The sequence below is a fragment of the Apteryx rowi genome, unplaced genomic scaffold, assembly GCF_003343035.1.
Source record: "Apteryx rowi isolate R43461 unplaced genomic scaffold, aptRow1 scaffold_109, whole genome shotgun sequence".
NCBI classification, from domain to species: domain Eukaryota; kingdom Metazoa; phylum Chordata; class Aves; order Apterygiformes; family Apterygidae; genus Apteryx; species Apteryx rowi.
Window position 1 is genome coordinate 1936354 of NW_020447297.1, and position 18054 is coordinate 1954407.

The window sequence follows — 18054 nt, forward strand, 5'->3', positions numbered from 1 at the left end:
AGAGTGCACCCTTCATGTTAGCCAGCTCCAGCAATGTGAAGCAGTGCAATCAACTGGCGAGACAGGTGGTTTTCCAGATGTAGGGCTTATTTAAAGCTTGTTTTTGCTTTAGACGTTTGAGATTCATTTGTAACTGAATGTCAAAAGGCATTTGCCCTGCTCCTCTGAAGGACAGGCACTCCAAAGGCATGGGGGTTTCTTAGCAGCTGAACCTCCCCACCATGCTCGTGTGTTGTGCAGGGCACCCCCAGGTCACGTAGATCCAGTGATACCAGTGCACATGTTGTTGTGTGTCTACTGGGAGGGACTCAGGTGGAAAACCTGTTGCCAGTCGATGGTTGTGGAGTTGTTACATCTCCATTTATCAAGAGCTGTGTGTTTTACTCTTGTAAATATTCCTTAGAATTCCTTAGAACATTATTGCAATGTCTAAAGATTTAATGAAAAATTTGTCCTAAAGCTTGACAGCTGTACTTTTGTTGTGAGAAAGCTAGCAGAGTTTTCAAATTCCTAATTAAAAAGAATATATAATGTTATGAAGGGAGGAATTATCTATTCTATTTATTAAGAATCAAGATCTCCACACTTAGCAATATGATGTGCAGGAAGGAGAGGGGAAGAGAAGGARAAACCGCGGGTCTCAGGAAATCAAGGATGCAGTAAGCTTCAGGCACTGGAGATGTGGCAGTAATAACTGAAGACCAAAATGATGTGGAAAAGAGCAAACAAAGAAACTGAAGTCTGTGGTGGAACATGCTGACACCATGTCATATTTTGATGGTCTGTTCAATATACCATGTTGGCAGGAAGTGTACTGAAAAAATGATTTTATGACGCTGTGACTGAGGCAGATAAAACAAGCTCTGAAAATACCTTTGTTATGACTTACCATACAGTCTTCTCCCAGATCTAGCCGCTTCTACATCCAATTAAGCATGAGTTGTAACTCTGTCTGGAAATCTCAGGTGTTTCCCAGTAACAGTAGAGTTGAGAAAACTGGAGATGTTCCAGTGGGCTCAGCAGAATATCAAGAAAAGTAAATGGTAAGAGCTGCTATTGCTTTAATAGCTTCTGTTTGAAAAAAATCAATTTCAGGCCATGGAATATGATGATAGAAAAGCAGAAGATTGCTACTCAAAGCAGACCTTCCCCTCTCTTTTAGAAGCTATTACCGGAAAGAGCAAAAGAAGCAAGAGGGAAATTAAGGAGAACGTCCCTTAGCTATGACTGACCTCAGATCTCTTGGTATGAATTCAGGCTCCCAATGAAAGCCAATAAGTTGTTTTCTCCCAGTAAGTTCAAAGAGCTAAGATCTCAACTATGACAAACTTTCAGACATATTTCTGAGTCTGATGTGGGTACTTGCAACAGCTGAGAGACAAAAAGAAATTGAGAAAAACCTTTTGAGAGTTAGGCATATGCAACAAATTGCTTCAAACACAATTATCTCTTCATATTTGTTCTGTTCATCTGCACAATATTTAACTCTTACTCAGATCAAACATCTTTTCTAAAGAGAATTTTCTGGTTTTAATCTCACTTCCACTGACTCCTTACTTCTCTTCCATTATGCCTTGAATAAATCAGTTAGTTCCTCTGCTAGGCCCTTTACTGGGTGGTAAAACCTAATCCGCAAAGTCATTTCAATTCATATCTCTTCCACATCACTCCCAAACAAGTTTATACATCAAGAAATTGAATTATAAGTTTTGCAGTTTTTGTGTTCCTGTTCCAAAAACTCTGTCCCAGTTAATAAATTATATATGCAGCGTTCTCCTGTGGAAGATTTTTTTTTTCCTCAGTTTAGTGTGTTTCTGTTGGAAAAGACAGATCAAAGAGGTGCCCCTTGCACTTGGAGAAGAAGGTAGTAAAGATGTGATAGTCCTTCCTTTGTGAGGAAAATCATTCCACCTTGATCAACTGATCCTGGGAAGAATGTCTCTTCATTTTCCCTGAGGAACAGTGATCAAGAAAAGTATTCACTGCAGAGCTTGAGTTAGACCCCTTATATAGGGCTATGAGGATCTTGGAGACAAAGGAAGAAGCCTTGGAGTTGAGCCTGTGTGCAGAAAACAGAGGGAGTGAAGGAGAGGTGAGAAGACCTGATGGAAGGTGCAGCTGAGCAAATCCATCAAGTGATAGTGGAGGGATTCAGGTCCGGTGGAACAGATGGCGAATAGGGCCACCATCACGGTAACAATTCAACAGGAGAAAGGAGAAGAGGATGAGAGAGGAAGAGTGAGGAGAATGAATAGAGGTATGGATGGACATTGTACACGGAGAGCAGATAGATTAACACACTTCAGAAAAATATGGACTAAGGGTGTAAAGTGAATAGGGTGAAGGTGAATAGAGTGTATGTCAGAGTTGTGAACAAATAAACGGGGAATGATTGTTTGCCTGGTCTCATGGTGTAGGAGAGAAGAGGCACTGTATTGCAGTTGTCCACCAGCAGGTCTAAAATAAGCAAAGGGAGATATGGTTTCACACAATATATAAAGAAATGGTAGGGCTGATGGACCTGGAATGTGTTGATGAAAGCCAAAAGTATAAATAGATATCAGAATTATCAAAAAGATGTAAGATAAATTCAGAGGATAGGAATAAGATAAATTCAGCGGTAGGTATATGAAACACTAGCCCAAATGCAACCTCCATATGAGGGAACTAGGAGGATACAGTTTCTCAAGGTGGACAGGCTTACTGCTTTTTACATTTCTTCCAAAGCATCTGCTGCCAGCGATGTGGGAATCCCCAATGCAATCCACAGCTCTGAGCCCACCCTGAAAGCCTGGAAGCCTGCTAAGGGATAGGGAGATCACTGAATAAAGAAATCAGGTCAATGTGGAGGGGGAGAACTGATGGACTTGTGTTGTGCACCACTGGAGCCAGGCTTGGATTTTAGCAGTGAACACAACAGTGCAGAGGGACTTGCCTGTGCATCTGCAGTCAAGTCAACTTGTGCATACAGCCAGCCGGCTTAGAGGGAGGGGAAGAGTCTGCAGCAAACAGCTTCTGTCAGCACCATCTCGGTAAGTTATTAGAGTATGCCCAGCTGTAGGCACATTGGACACAACTGTGCTGCAACATTTAGCTCTGCTCAGACTTACCCAAAAGCCGACAGGGTCATGCACTGTCCCATGGCAGTGCAGATGTGTGATGAAGGTGAATTTGAGGAGGGTAAGTAAACCTCTGGTAGGTCTGCATCCAYTAGGATGTGTTTGTAGCAGGCAAGATTCGTGCATGTTACTCTGTGGAAGTGGGGTAATGTCCAGAAGCATGGCAAGAAATGCTGTTTGGAGACCCTATATGTCACAGAGAAACAGGTGAAGAAAAGAGAATTTGCATTTGTTGAAGTATTATGTCGAATCAGAGGTTTACGCTGACCAAAAGGACCCATTAATGATTTTTTTTTTCCCAAACTCTTTCAGATAGTTTGTAAGTGAGCTTAAAGCTGAGACTTGGGTCTGTCCTGATTTCTGCTATTGTATGCTGTATTTGAATGGGTCCCCTTTACTGAGGCATTGATGCAATTATTTGCTTTATTGCAATGTAATGGTTTGAACACATAAAGGATGAACTTAAAACATAGGAACCGGACAGTGAGGAGAAACAGAAGAGGTTTGCTGGCCTGAGGAGGTGCAAGTGCATGCAAGTGCAAAGATTGTCTTCTGCAATAGATCTTCCAGGCTAGAAAGGTCACTCGTTATTTCAAGCAGCCACATTTTCTGTGATTCAGTGACCTCTGTGGCAGTGAATTCACCAGACGTCGTCTTTCATGCTTGACTTGATTGGTAGCTTTCCTGTGCTATCATACTTCACTCCAGTTTGGCCTGTCAGTGCTTTTAATGGGCTAAAGGAGCACTTCCAGGGAAGAGGGGGCAGAAGAAAGTCCAAAACCCACACAACCYTCTCTCTATGAGCAGAATATTCCCAGTCTCTACGCAAAACTTGCTGAGTACAGTGAGGAAATCCTTCACTTACCTTCTAGCAAGGAAACCGTAGCTGATTAATTATTTTGGAGCCATCTCAGGTCCGAAAAGAAACTCAGCGTGGGCAAAACCATCACATAATGGCTTATGAAGTGATGTACTGCAAGCTTAGTTGACACAGCTTCTGTCTGCTTTTCTTCTTTGCCATATCACTGCAGAGGTAGTCCCCTACTTTGGGCTGAGGGGCAGCATGTTGGTGACCATCAGAGGTGGAGAGTTTACAGAGCTATTTATAGATATAACTAAAGAAGATAGAGGGGTGTGGGAGAGGAAGAGGGGAGGAGAATTTTTTTTTTTCCACAGAAGAAACTGAATTCAAAAATTATGGTAATTTGAACATCCAAAAATTGTAGTAAAAGCAGGAATACTTGGACATTCCCTTCTTGAGTTTGGGGGGGTTGGGTCTTTTTTGTTTGATTGGACTTTTTACACTAGAAAGAAACACTTCTTTTTAAACAAAAAATTGTCTCAGAACTTGTTGACAGAAAGTTTTTGGCCAGTCCAGCTTATTTTTGTGGAGAGGGGGTTTCCTTCCCCCTGCCTTTGCTACCCAGAGCAGCCAGTTTCTGAATCACCCTGGAAGCGAGGACACACCGCTTAGGATAGGCATGAGCCGTATGCCGGATTTTGTACAGTCGCAGAAGCTAATCAGGAGGAAAGACTGGAACATTCAGCTAATTGCTTACAACCATCAATTCCATTTTCATAATAAGCATGCCATCAAATCGTGTAGATTAGCAAATTAGCTAAGGCTTTGTGAACTCTAAAGAAGCATTTGTTTAAAACATGAGCAGCTGCTGGGCCAGATGGCAAAGTCCTGCCCATGGCAGGCACGTTACCAGAAAGACGGAGAAGTGCACGGAGGAGGTGCAATTTCTCCTCATGCTTCGTCTATACAACCATTAATCATCGTGGCACGCTGGAAGCAGAGCTTCAAGGAACACAGGCATGAGTAAGCGCTGTATATAAAACCCAGCAGTTCACGTTGACTTGGATGGCCCGTCCTGTCACCGCCGCTGATTAATTTTGCAATCAGTGAGCGTTTAGCTTGCTGCACACTGGCTGGCCTTGGCCGTGGGAGAGCTCTGCTCAGAGACCCTGCCGGCTCRCTGCCCGCACTGGGGCTGCGCCCGGAGCTGCTAACGCTTCTGCACTGGCATGGTCAGGACATCTGCAAAGAGGCAAGTCTCATATCGGTGGCTGCACCAAGAAATGCGGTGATTTGATTAAATGCTTACAGCCTGTCGTGCTACGCTCGAGCCTTAAAACTTCCCACAAACTGGTTATTCAGGCCTGCTGCTTTGCCCCTTGCATTTCAATAGCGTTTTGTTCCGTGACTGTCATAAACACTGATAAAAGAGCCAAAGGTCTAGCCTCGTATTTACACTAGATACTCCCTTCTGTTAACAGTGGCTTTTACGTCATCAGCTTGGTTTTGGAAAGTTGACTGCTTAGTTTCCCATCCTGGTTCTCCAGCGGCAGCTACGGTTCCTTTAGCGTGTGTAAGGATTACCTCTGCACAATGTATTTGCCAGTTTTAGAGAACAAACTTTTTGTTTAAGATTTCTGCACTGCTGTTTTGCTTCCTTTGTAAGTCCATCCCCTCATGCCTGGGAGGAAGCCAATATGAAAAAGTCATCACCTTGTTCCCTTTAAAACCTTATCTTTAAACCCCTGTGTCCTGGCATCCACTAAGAGAAAAGCCCACGGTGAAGGAGCTGGCATGCTGAGAGCCCTCTGACTTCTGCTGGTCTGCTTTGCTGAGGACTCGCGCACCATTGAGTTTGAAATGATTTAGCTTCAATCTGACAGGGAATGGGAAAGTTGCAGAAACCTTGAGACCTTCCGCAAGCTGGAGATACTGTTTCCCCAGTGCAGAAATACCGTAAAGCTCTGCCTTCTCTGATACTGCCACTTAGGTTTTGCAGCCTCAAAATACTTCATTAGTATCATTCTGGGGAGAATTTATATTACACAAACAGTGTTAATGAGAAACCATTCTGGCAAACATCATGAAAAACTTCCAGTACTTTGAATGCTTTGCTGAAGAGCAGAACAGTGACAGAAGAGCAGACATTATTGCTAAAGCCATACATATTAATGGGAAACTGTGACCCTGGGAGATCAAATGAACTGGTTATAGCTTCACTGAAGGTCTGCAACCAAGCTGGGATTTGAGCCCATAACGTAAAAATCTCATTTTAATACCTCAGTCTGAAGTTCACTACCCGTCCATTAGGTGATGCTCAGAATAAGAACTAAGCCTGTAGGGTAATTTCCCAAGTTTTATGTTCATTTTCAGAATGGAAAGGAATCAACCTAATGTCAAGCAGTAATTAGAAATGTTGTCTGTGCTGAGGGGAGACGTCATCCATCACTTGAGCCAATATTGTAGTGTGGTAAAATCTATATCTTCTAACTTTGTCCTTTTTGCACCTCCCAGGCATCTAGTGCAGAACATGAGAGTTACTRTGAGAAAGATTTGTTTTATCAGACCATGTGCTTGAATTTGTGAATCGAAAAGTGACCTGAGCAGGAAAAAGTGGTAAAAACTTCTGTGGGAAGTGAGATTCCCTATAATCAGGAGGAATTTTTTTTAAAACCTCATGCATTTCTAGCAAGACGTGAGCAATTGCACTGTGTTGGACTCCAGGGTTTGAGAGGACTATTAAAAACACTTTTGTTTGGKTTTGTTTTAAAAAAATCATTTTCTTTTCACTTATCAGCAGAGAATCAGTCATCCATGCTTCCAGATCTGGAGCAAAGTGATAAAAGTAAACTTTGCTTTATGGGTTCCTCTCAGAGAGCTGCTTTTTATTCAGCTTCCCCTGAAGGGGAAGCGATGTTTCGTGGCCTCCTGAGTCCCTGATCTCAGCAGAGGATTGATGGAAGGTTACCTCTGTGTGCGAGCGCACAGCAGTAGTCACTGGCAACAGGGAAAAACACGGTGGATRGGTTTGCCAGATTTGCTGTCTTTCTTGTGTGTTTTAGTTTGTTTGCTTATTTAGTATAAGATTTGGGCTGGAGACCAAGTCTCGTCCCAGTGATGCTGTATCATTTTCCTTCCCTCTGCCGTAGTAGAATTAAGACAGCTTTGGAAAGTACTCTGAGAACCTTGAGAAGAATTACAAAAGAAGCAAACAGTAGTGGGGAAGTGTGTTTAAAAAGGAGAAATAYGAGTGTATGAGGAAATGAATGAAGCTGAAACAAGCACCTGTTTGTTTGCTCAGGATAAGAAGCAAGGAATCAAAACCACCATGAAAGCTAAAGGCATCCTCAAACAGAGAGGAGGAGTCTTCAGCAGGAAATAGGAGGCAGAAAAATTCGCATGATGGGATCTATTGTAATGAGGAAGAAGCGACAGAAATTATATAACTCTTCAAAAAAAAAAAAAAAAACCTCTCAGTGGTAATGATTTATTTGCACAGACAGGATCTTTTATGGTCCTGATATGAACGCTGGGAAAAAAGAAATGCAAATAATCACCATGCAGAGAAAACCTGGGGAAGAGCAATCCAGCAAACTGTGCTAAAGTTAACTACTTTGGGGGCAGCTGTTAAAATGGACTAATGCACTAGAGCTTTCGTGAAGTTTAGATCTGTCGTAAGGAAGAATTACAGGAAGAAGTTTAGTGTCAAAGTCCACCTGTCACAAGAATTCAGGAAGATCAGTGGATAGACGGCTGCTGATTTCAGTGCAAGATACATCAGATCTATAGTTAGGAAGGTGTCCAGGTGACTCAATAGTCAGAAATTCCTGGAGGTGATGCTTGAGCATTTTCATGACTCATAACTGCATAATCGATTTGCTCCTATTTGCAGAAGTTTTTTTACTTCTGTGTGCAAAGAATCCCATTGTTGGAAATGTTTGCAAAGCTTTGGGGGTTCACTGGTGTAATTCTTCATCTAGGAAGTCATAAGCAAGTTTTGACTATTTACTACTTTTTTTTTCATTATGATTTATTGTACTAACTGCCCAGTCAGGGATGGCAAGCAGTTTTATGTGATGAATGATGCCAAAGGAATGCCAACCAGTTGACCTGTGAAATGTTCAAATTAACAACACAACGATGTGATTTGCATGCAATAGGCAGGGTAGGGATCAATGGTCAGAGTGGATGCTGGGGTCCTTGCAGTGTACTGTTTGATGTATTGCTGCTGTGTTGTTTCCCTCTGACAAACGTCTTTCTTGGCTTTTTATATTATGAACCTTTTAGCATAAGGTCTATCTTGGTCAGTTTGTTGGCCTCTTGCCTTCTTTTATTTGATTAATGTCTGCATAGCCCCTAGCAAAGCAGGACCCCTCGCAATAACGAATAACCCTGGGGAGTCACACTGAATTTCCAATTATTATAGAAATCAAAAGGAAGACTAAATTTGGCATCCTGTGCTCCTGACAATAATGTCTTTAGCTCTGTTCAGAGAGAGCTTGTTTTCACAGAGGAGTGAGCACTTACCAGGAACAAATGAAGGTGCTGCCACTAAAGTCTTTCTAGGGATACTTTGCACTTCTTTGGCCAATTTTGAACAACAGATGAGTTCTAATAGTCACCCAGTCCAGTTTGAACAGGAAGCAGAAATGTCTTATGAAGTGAGGACAGCTTTGCTTGATACACACTGGATAGCCTCCTTACAATCCCAGATGGACCAAGAAGTACAAAGAGAGTACCAAAGAGGCATGGGAACTTCACAGTTTTGTCTTTTTTGACTGAAGGATAGAGATGTCCTTAAATTAATTAAGCAGCTCCTCCCAGCCTGTTAGAGGCCTGAAGCACCCAACTTACGTAGAGGTCCAAGAATTCTCCTTCCACTGAGTGTACATGTTAAAACATGCAATTCAGCTTGCCAGTTTCTGGTTTTTCTCCGTTCATTGACAAATTTGATATATTTCCCTGAAGTAGATTTCCCTGGAATCATATTTGAGTAAAGTTCAGGCTTGTGTTGCAGGCAAGGCATGGATTTTGAGGACTGCATTCATTTCCCTGCCCTCCCATTTTACTTGTATAACATGAAATGAGCACTTTATCCATGTATATCTTGGCTTCTCACAAGCAAAGTGAAGGAAGTAAATATCTCACTACTCTGTTTAGATCATAAATTCTCCAGGAATAGAGACAGTCTCAAATAATATTTCCTTATGGTGCCTACAACTATGGGTCCAGGTCCAATTTGCATTGTGATACCACTAGAAGAGTTGTTCTGTGGGCACTCCGTATTAAACATCTACTAATTTCTGAGGACTGAACTTTATGACCCAACTGGTCCCTCCCATTTATGTGTTCTGTGTAATGAGCACTTCATAATAATGGAAGAGTGCAAAACTTTTATTCTAGATGTTAAGAGAAGTATGATTTGCCATTGAATCTATAGTAGGAAGCCCTTTGTTTAACAGCAAGCCTTACATGTCTTTTTTAATCATTCTTTTCATCATCCTTCCAGGGAATGTGACCAGGAATTGTACAAGCCAAGGTTGGACAGATGTGTACCCTGCGCCGTACACCCTAGCTTGTGGATATGATTTCAACAGCACTCCAGAGGAAGAGGTAGGTAAACCTGGATAGATAGTCAGCAAGATTCATCAGGGATAGACAACAGAATCACATGATCTTCCCCTGCCCAGTTTTTCCATTCCCACTGTGATCCCTCAAGAAGGAATGATCCTCTTGAGGATCCCTAGAAGCAGAGGTCGAGTGTCCTTCTGGTCAAGGAACTGACCCTCCCTTTGATTTCCAAGAAAGTGGCAGGAGCTCAGCACCAGAGAAAATCAGAGCAATGTCRCTGTGATGCCCATGTGTAACTTCAGGTGCTTGATTTTACATATTCAAGTTTGAAACGTTAGTCCAAGCTGTCCCTTGAAATATTTATATATTTTGTAAGGAAATATGCAAGCTCTCAAGGATATTGCCTGTATGTAAATTAGTAATTAGTGACCTATGTGTAATTAACTTTAAAATATTGTAGCATATTGGCATTTACACAGAAAGAAAATTGTTACTGGGTAGCTGCATGCTGAGACATGAAAGGTTAAGTCTAAAGAGGATAACAAAAGTGTTTTTTAAAAGCAGGATTCATCTCACCTAACTAAAAGTTCAACATCTAATCTAAGCTAGTTACCTACAGCTGTCCCATAGTCAACAAGAAAAAGCTCATGCTAGAATGGCATTGTATTTCACTACAACTATATGTGTGTTTTAAATCCATGCCTTTTTCTGCCACATGACATATGTCAGTATTTGTGAATGCTGGACACAGGAATCTTATTAATGAGCAAATATATGCAGTGAAGGATCTTTGTGTATGACCACACATTACGAAAGCGCTCAAACAGTTAATGGAAAATCTGAACTGAACTTAGCCAGCATTAATAGTGAAGGAATACAGAAAATACCAAAGGGAAAGTTACACAAAGAATTTCAGGGATCTACTGACGGGAGAGCTTTAGTCTGCTTTTGGGGTCAGCTGCCACTTCACATCTTCAAGTGTCCCGTTTCTATGACCAAAATGTATGGCGCCGTTTCCGCATTGTGAAGGCCATTGTTGCCGGTCTGCAACGCGAAGGCCCTCCACCAAGAGCTCGGGTTTATGTTCCAGCTGCAAAGGGATTTGGGAATTCCTGTGACATGCCTTGGCGACCCAAAGGACTGCAGCGTTGCCAGAACGCCTCGTTACCAAGAGAACACATATTGTGTTCTTTTAATTCTCTCTTAATTATTTTCTTTTTATTTCTGCAGTTTTGTCATGCTGTTTAAGTCTACTTTGTGTGAAAAGGTGGCCGAGGAGAGTGAACATGCAGTACTAGCTTGTGAAGAATAGTTTTTCTTTTTCTTTTTCTTTTTTTTTGAATTGGCTGTCAGCTTGGGGAGGAAGAAACAAGGGGAATAGAAAAAAAAAAGAGAACAGCAGGCTGTATGAGGCATGAGGTCCAGAACAGACTGATAACCATCCATGCCTAAAATGCACTTTTAACGTCTGCTGGTCTCAAGTCAGAAACAACAAAAGTACAAAAAATAAGTAAGGGATGTGTGTAAGATTTTATTCCTAAATTCTAGCTGTCCTTGGAAAGCAGATGGTGTAGGCACYGACATATTGCACCTGTGATCCTTGCGGTGATAATGATTCCTTGTCCAACCTGACTTTGAAGAACCGTATGTTAAGAAACTGGGAGTTGTTTTGCTACCATGCTGTCAGAAGGGATGCACAGCTTCCCCACTGTGTGCCTTCATCTGGTCAGAGCCGGGCCACCCTAGATGTCCCCATAGGCTCCATCTAGAGGCAATGAAGAGAAATAGCCACCTCCACAGGTCAGTTCATCCCCCATTTCTCTCCAAGGAGAATTTACTCTAGAGGGAGCCTGGATAAGTTTAGCCTTAGAGAGTTAAAGTAGGTGAGATGAACTCCAAGCTTTTTTGGGTGCAGGGTCGTGCAAAGACCTGTCATCAGCATTTCTGCTGCCTCACGCTCATTACAAATGTAAATGGTTCACAGTCTCACCTCAGTTACCACAGGAAAAACATAGAGGCTACTCAACAGAAGTTAAGGAAGTTGATTCTGAATTGCTCTCAGTATAGCACCTACCTTAACTAGCTGTTCTTACAGCATGCCTGTGAAAGTAAGCAGAGGTTTTTAGAAGTCAGAAAGAGAATGATAAAGTTGTCCAATTTCATGCAGTAAGTCAATAGCACGTCTAGGTTTAGAGCTAGAGCATGCATTTCCTTTACATCTCTAAATCCCTGTGTTCTTCTAATATGAATATTTTAGTAATCTGAGCATTAAAAGTGAAATTCCAATTCTATTTATGATTTGGGGTAAAATTCTCTACTTTGACATGTGTAAAACAGAAGGTGATCATCCTTAGCAAGCACAAATGAAGAGTGAGAATTAATTATGTGCTGTTTCCAGAGCAGAGAGAACTCCACATGCCACATTAAAGTTGAATGCAGAACCATCTCTCTATACACAAGAAGGACCAGTTATCATAAAATAGAGGGGCACGGAATTGCTTACTGAATAACTCTAAGATCCTTCTGGGCATAACCTGCTTTTGTGAATAACTAAGAGCAAGAGGCCCATACCTGTATTCCCACTTGGCAGTTTCTGTTTGCCAGCCCACTACTGATATCTCCAATGGTATATCTTTATTTCCTTCCCTCCCTTATACCTTCCTCTCTGCTCTCCCAAATATGTGTAGGATGACCTCTTCCTCCAACTCAGTCCCCCGCCACAAGCTCTCTCCTTCTGCCTGGCTAGATCTCTCCTTGCCCATGAAGCAATATAGACATGACCACTGTAACCTTTGCACTGCCTGAAATTTCCATCTTATTTTATTGCTCCTCCAAGCTGCCCTGTACAAATGCTGGAGGATTACCTCTCACCTCTGCCTCGCCGGTTCTGTAAAGTTCCTACTACTCAACAGGGCCTATGAAAATAGCATATAAAAATGTCAGTCCTCACTGTAATCAAAAAGTGATTTCCCAGACAGGGTTGGGTTTAGATTTTCGGTCAAAACTGCTTTTTCTGGGATTTTTTGGCGTGTTTTTTTAATTGAAAATGATGGCAAGGGCTAGATTTTAAGACTTTCCACAAATGGAGTTGTCTTGTCATGAAAATATGGATTCTTCATGAATAAAAGAAATGCCCAAGAACCAACTGATCTTTTTTTTTTTAAGCTGATAATCAAAATATATGAATTTAGAGTGTTGCTGCAGAGCCTTATGAGAGATGGAGTTTTGATTCCTTATTTCCCCATTTTCTTTAGACCAGGTTTCCATGTCAGATTAAAGTCCCACAATGCTCCATGCTCAGAGACTCCCTCCATGTGCTATCTTTCATGTCTAAAAGAGAAGCCATGAACTAACCTCCAAATTAACACATATTTTTGAATGAACATATGTGTGCTTTCAGTGAGAACATTTTAGGACTGTTTCTTTTTCCTTGCCAAAACAAAATCTATGTCTTCCACAGAAGCAAAAGCAATTTTCGCACCAGTTCTGTCCTCAGCCTTCATTAATAAAATAAATTCATCATAGTCAGTGCTGACGTGTCAATGCACTGCTTAACTGAATATTAGTCACTCTTGTTTCACAAGATTATAACCATGTAACTGTCTATGTGACTGTCAAATAAAACTCCTTCCTCTAGAAACCTTTTCCCTGTGAAATTGTGACCTGGTTATGGTGTGATACAAGCTCTGCTGCAACCAGACRCTTCTGTCTTATTCCTGGTTTCACCAAAAAAATTAGTAAAAGCTCACTGATGGTGTATGCTGTGTTTGTTTAGGAAAGCGTGTTGGCAGCTCTTTGAAAGTCCTGTTTTGTTTCTTTTCTTCACGTTAGCAAACGACATCATTCTACGGCACAGTCAAGACCGGCTACACCATTGGATATACCTTATCGCTCATTGCTCTCACAGCTGCTATGTTCATTTTATGTCTCTTCAGGTAAGACCATGAGCAAAAAAGGCAAAGGTAAGGGGATGTCTCAGAGGAAATAGTGGCTGTTTAAGCGCAGATAAATGACTGTCTTGGTTATAGGCCATGTGTGTCATACATGGATGCCAGAAGATTTCTGTCATGTCTAAGGTGGACAGGAGAGGAAAGTTCTGTCTTTTGGTGTCGCTGTTTTCCGATATGTGAATTGCGACCTTTGCATGAGAGGTACAACCCCAGTCTAATTATATAGAACAGGAATTTTCTGACGAAATGCATAGTCTTATGCGGTAGATCTCTATATCTGAGCTAGTCACCCCATGTTCTCTTTATGGTCCACAGAGACCTAGTTATGGTACATATGGATTCTAAGGATGATGCATTTCAACTAAAGAAGGTGTTTAAAATGTGACAGATTAATTACGCCGCAGAACTACCTCCAAAAGTGCACTTCAGAAGTGTCTCCTACTATAGCCCATGCAGATCTAGGGCAAGACATAGGCAGCTAGTGCCATTTGAGACATGCTGGGGCCACTGTGTCATGCACAGGGTTGGCAGATATGAAGCAGGACCTTCAGGAGGCACAAGCCTTTGTGGATTGGCAGACAGGTACTCTACAGCACATCAGATGGCATTAAATGTCTGGTTCCAACAACTGAATTCATCCTCAATCTCTATTGCTTACAATAGATTCAGGCATCTGAATTTGGGTGTCTCCACTGAAGAAGCCTGCATATGGGGTAGTCTCCTATTATAAGGTTGTTTAAATATAGAGAGAACAGCAGAGAGCAAAACTTCAATGAGATGGAAGAATCTGCTAGGTCTGTATTCCGTCTCCTTACACCACTGTCTGGTGGTTTCATTTAAGTACCTTTCTTGCTATATCATTGCAAATTTATTATAGTCTGGTCCAGAAATCATTGCCCCACAAAAATGTAGGAAGCAGCATATTCTACAGTAACTCTCAAATTTATATATTTTTTCATATTGTATTTTTTTTATTTATATTTTTCATGACCCTTCACAATCCTTGAGCAGAGATAACCGCTTCCTTTGCACCTCCCAGCATACACACTCTCTCCACTCCTCTCGTAAGCAAAGGAGTGAATCAGACCCACGATCAAATTATCTCATCTCAGCAAAGTACGAGGTGCCAGCTAAACTGCTGAAACTGTCTGGGTTCACACTCTTCATCTGTGGCAAACAGTGTAATTTGACTTGGCTTCACCTGCAAGATCAGAGGACTCAGCTCGGTCACATTATCTTGCCATCATCAGAGATTAAGAGCACAAATTCTGCTGATGCACAGTGACTCATTAGGAGGTGGTAATTTGATCATGTTGCTGAGTGAGGTCTGTTCTGCTTCTGATGACTGTACAAAGTACCCATTTCCAGAGTATTAGGCCTTTCACTTTTAGCTGATGTAAAGTCTCACTTGAAAGGCAGACTTATTTGATCAAAATAGATCTTCAGAATATATTAGCAGGTAAGGGAAAGAGAAAGCCTAGCGCAATTCTTAGTATAATTAATACCTAGTCATTTTTAAATAAAAATATAGTTCATATTGCTCCAGAAAACATGCAGTATGTGTTAATTTTGGCAAGAGTTGCTAAGAATTTATTTCTCTTCCTCCAGAAATATTTCACTTCTAAAAGAATTATTACAGTACAAATGTTCTATAGAAAAGTGACCTTTATCAGGAGCGAAGTCTGCTTAGTCAAAAGCATCTCTTTTTCAATGGAAAGCAGTATGTTGGAACTATTTTCTGTCATTCTATATTTTGACCTTCTTTCTGACAATGGGAAAAATAGCAACACTGTTGTAGACACACGGAATGACACATCTTTTGTGGCTTTAAAAAGGCTTAAGTGGATCTTCAGTGAGTCACGTCAGAATATAGTCAGTCTCAAAGTTTCTAATGTTTAATTGAAAGTCTGTATCTTGGCAGAAGAAGCATGCAAATAGATAAATAATGCTTTTGAATAGCCTTGCTGTTCAGAAATGTTGTTTCTTCTCTTGCTTCTCAACAGAAAACTACACTGTACTCGAAATTATATTCACATGCACCTCTTCGTGTCCTTCATAATGAGAGCTATCGCAGTCTTCATAAAAGATGCCATCCTTTTTGAGAGTGGAGAATCTGAACACTGCTTGCTGAGCTTAGTAAGTAGCCATTCACATTGAAGTTTTCGCCTTGTCCTGTTTGCCCCTCTTAATTGATGCGCCAAAATTACCTTTAAATGCATGTGAGACAGCATTTTGGGAAGATATCAGTTTTCAGTCATTTGAGAAGAAACAAAAACCCAATTGCTACTGTTTAGTTTGGATGGAAAGGGCATAAAATAAATAATAATGCTCAAAAGTTTGTAGGCATCTCCTCCTTTTTGAGCTGTCCCATTAGCCCTGTGTCTATCTTCTAGCCCCAGGCTGATGTCTTCAACAGCCTCATCGAAAGAGACTTAGAGAACTGTATTCAGGGAAGTTCATCAAACCCCTCATGTCAGTGAGAGCGGGAGTCAGCTCCAGATTCAGACAAGTAACTTTAGACTTTTAACAAGGCAAGTACCTATACATAAGCTAAGTGTGTAAACTGCAATCACCATCAATAGAGATCTAATTAATACACTCAGTGGGGTCTGGAGAGCTATTCACCTCGCTTTGAAGAAGGCACCTGCACTCAGTAAGCTTAATAGCTCTCTCCACTGATTGCATTGACCAGATTTCCCCAGGAGTTTAGACAGCTGGCTTACATATAGAAGTTTATATATAAAAAGCAAAATTTAAGTTTTCATCTGGATCTGAATCCTGTCGTAACTGTGTGTAACAGACTTCTCCACTGGGCTGATAAAGGAGGGAGAAAAGGAGCTGAGAAATTTTTCACTTTGCAAAAATAACTCACTCACACTCAGTGTAATCAGTTGAAGCAAACGTGAAGGCAGGAGAAGAGCTGTTGATTTAAAGGCCATATTGACGCAAGAAGACACCGGTCATGAATAAATTCAGGCAGGAAATTAAAATCATGGAAACAGTGAGATGTGACCAGAAGTCCAAAAAAAAAAMCCACCTCCACCTCCATAATGAATTCATAAAATTAGAAGAGTTACTTGCTGGTAAAAGCAATGGGAGGATGCAGCAGGGGACTGAACACAGCAGAGAAACACAGTAGAGAAGCCAAGAACCCAGTGATCCATGGAGCCTGAACTAACCTCTCACCCCTGCAGGAGTTTCTACCAGGTCATGGCTGAGGCATGATAACAGAAGACTGTGTGAAAAGTGTTTGCCACCACTGCAACACTTCTGTGTATAAATACAGGACTTTGTCCTGAAGAACTCCGCAGCTCCTGGAAGCCGGTGTGCTTTCAGCCAGATCCATGGCTACCACTATTTTGTGTGTTTCTCCCCATTAGAGGATTTTCGTTGCCAATGCCAATTCAGGGTGAATGGCTGAATGCTACACAAGGGTTATAAAAATACATGGAACAGATCTGTCTCTGCTGCACTAGATTGAACTTACCCATTGCAAAATCTGTATCCATCCTGACCCAACGTTTTGGATAACTTGCTTACTAGGTCATAGGCAGAAAAAGACCTACCTGAAATGCAATCAAAATGCCTCTCATAATAATTATCTGCTTGCAAAAAAACTTATATTAGGTTGGGTTTGGTTGGGTTAGGTTGACCTAAGTTAGGTTAAATGATTGGGCTGTTTGTGTTTTGGATTTGCAGGATAAAGTTTTATCTTGGAAGACCTGGGTACTAGTTCATATGCTTGGGACTATGTATACAGTTTTCTGAAGGTTGCTTGTTTCCTTTGAAAATGGCAAGAATATGAATATGGCCTTGATCTCATTCAGTTTGAGGACAGATTTGAAGAAACAGTTCAATTTACTGAATGCTGTCAGCACTATGCTGTTTTAGAATAGGGGTGAACCAAGGAAATAATGATGTTTTAGTAGAAAAGAAAATACTTCACTTAGTTCATTTGAGAAAAAAAGGATAAAGGCACCCTCCTCCTAGAATAGAATCGGGGCTATAAAATCCAAATGAATGGAGGCCTCTCCCAGCATTCCTGATGAAGGGACCTAATTCCTGTGTTTAGCATTACCTGTTGCAGTAAGAAGACCTAATATGATGTTTTATACACCAGCCACATCATAAAAAAATTTTAACCTATCCACAAACATATGTGTCAATACTCCAGTCAGGTAGGAGCTCCACTTCATGTAGGTGCATATGTAATTGAAAAAGACAAACTTGTCTGTAGGCTTTGCTGCAGTAACATTTTTTGCTTCATTTTACCAAATGCAGGAAACTAACTGCAGTGTTAACTCTACAGCAAGACTTTTCTTTCTTAAATTCAAATAGCTTTGGATTACCATTGATCTGTTCAATATGAAGGCCCTGGAAATTTAGCTTGTTGGGCATTTCCATGGGTCACAGTGCCCAAGCATTTGCAGTGTTCAAATATCAGTGCAATAAGCATTTCAGGGAATTGAGGCCAATGCAGCCAAAATATATGTGATGAGTATCACTGAGCCATCATGTGAGCCAAAATACGTGCTTTGCGCTGGATGGTGTTTGTGTAATGGTTTGTAGTCTCTGTAGCCTCCTTAAATTCCTTGATCCTTCTTCCTTGATA

General features: G+C 41.2%; 1 protein-coding gene across 1 annotated transcript in view; it reads left to right on the forward strand.

The window, feature by feature from the left end:
• Window positions 1-18054, forward strand: part of LOC112969366 (vasoactive intestinal polypeptide receptor-like) — a 78993-nt gene that overhangs the window by 29234 nt on the left and 31705 nt on the right. Inside the window, exons 4-6 of the mRNA XM_026072603.1 lie at window positions 9431-9534; window positions 13324-13427; window positions 15446-15578. Coding sequence (XP_025928388.1) covers window positions 9431-9534; window positions 13324-13427; window positions 15446-15578 — 341 coding nt within the window. The remainder of the gene's footprint in view (window positions 1-9430; window positions 9535-13323; window positions 13428-15445; window positions 15579-18054) is intronic.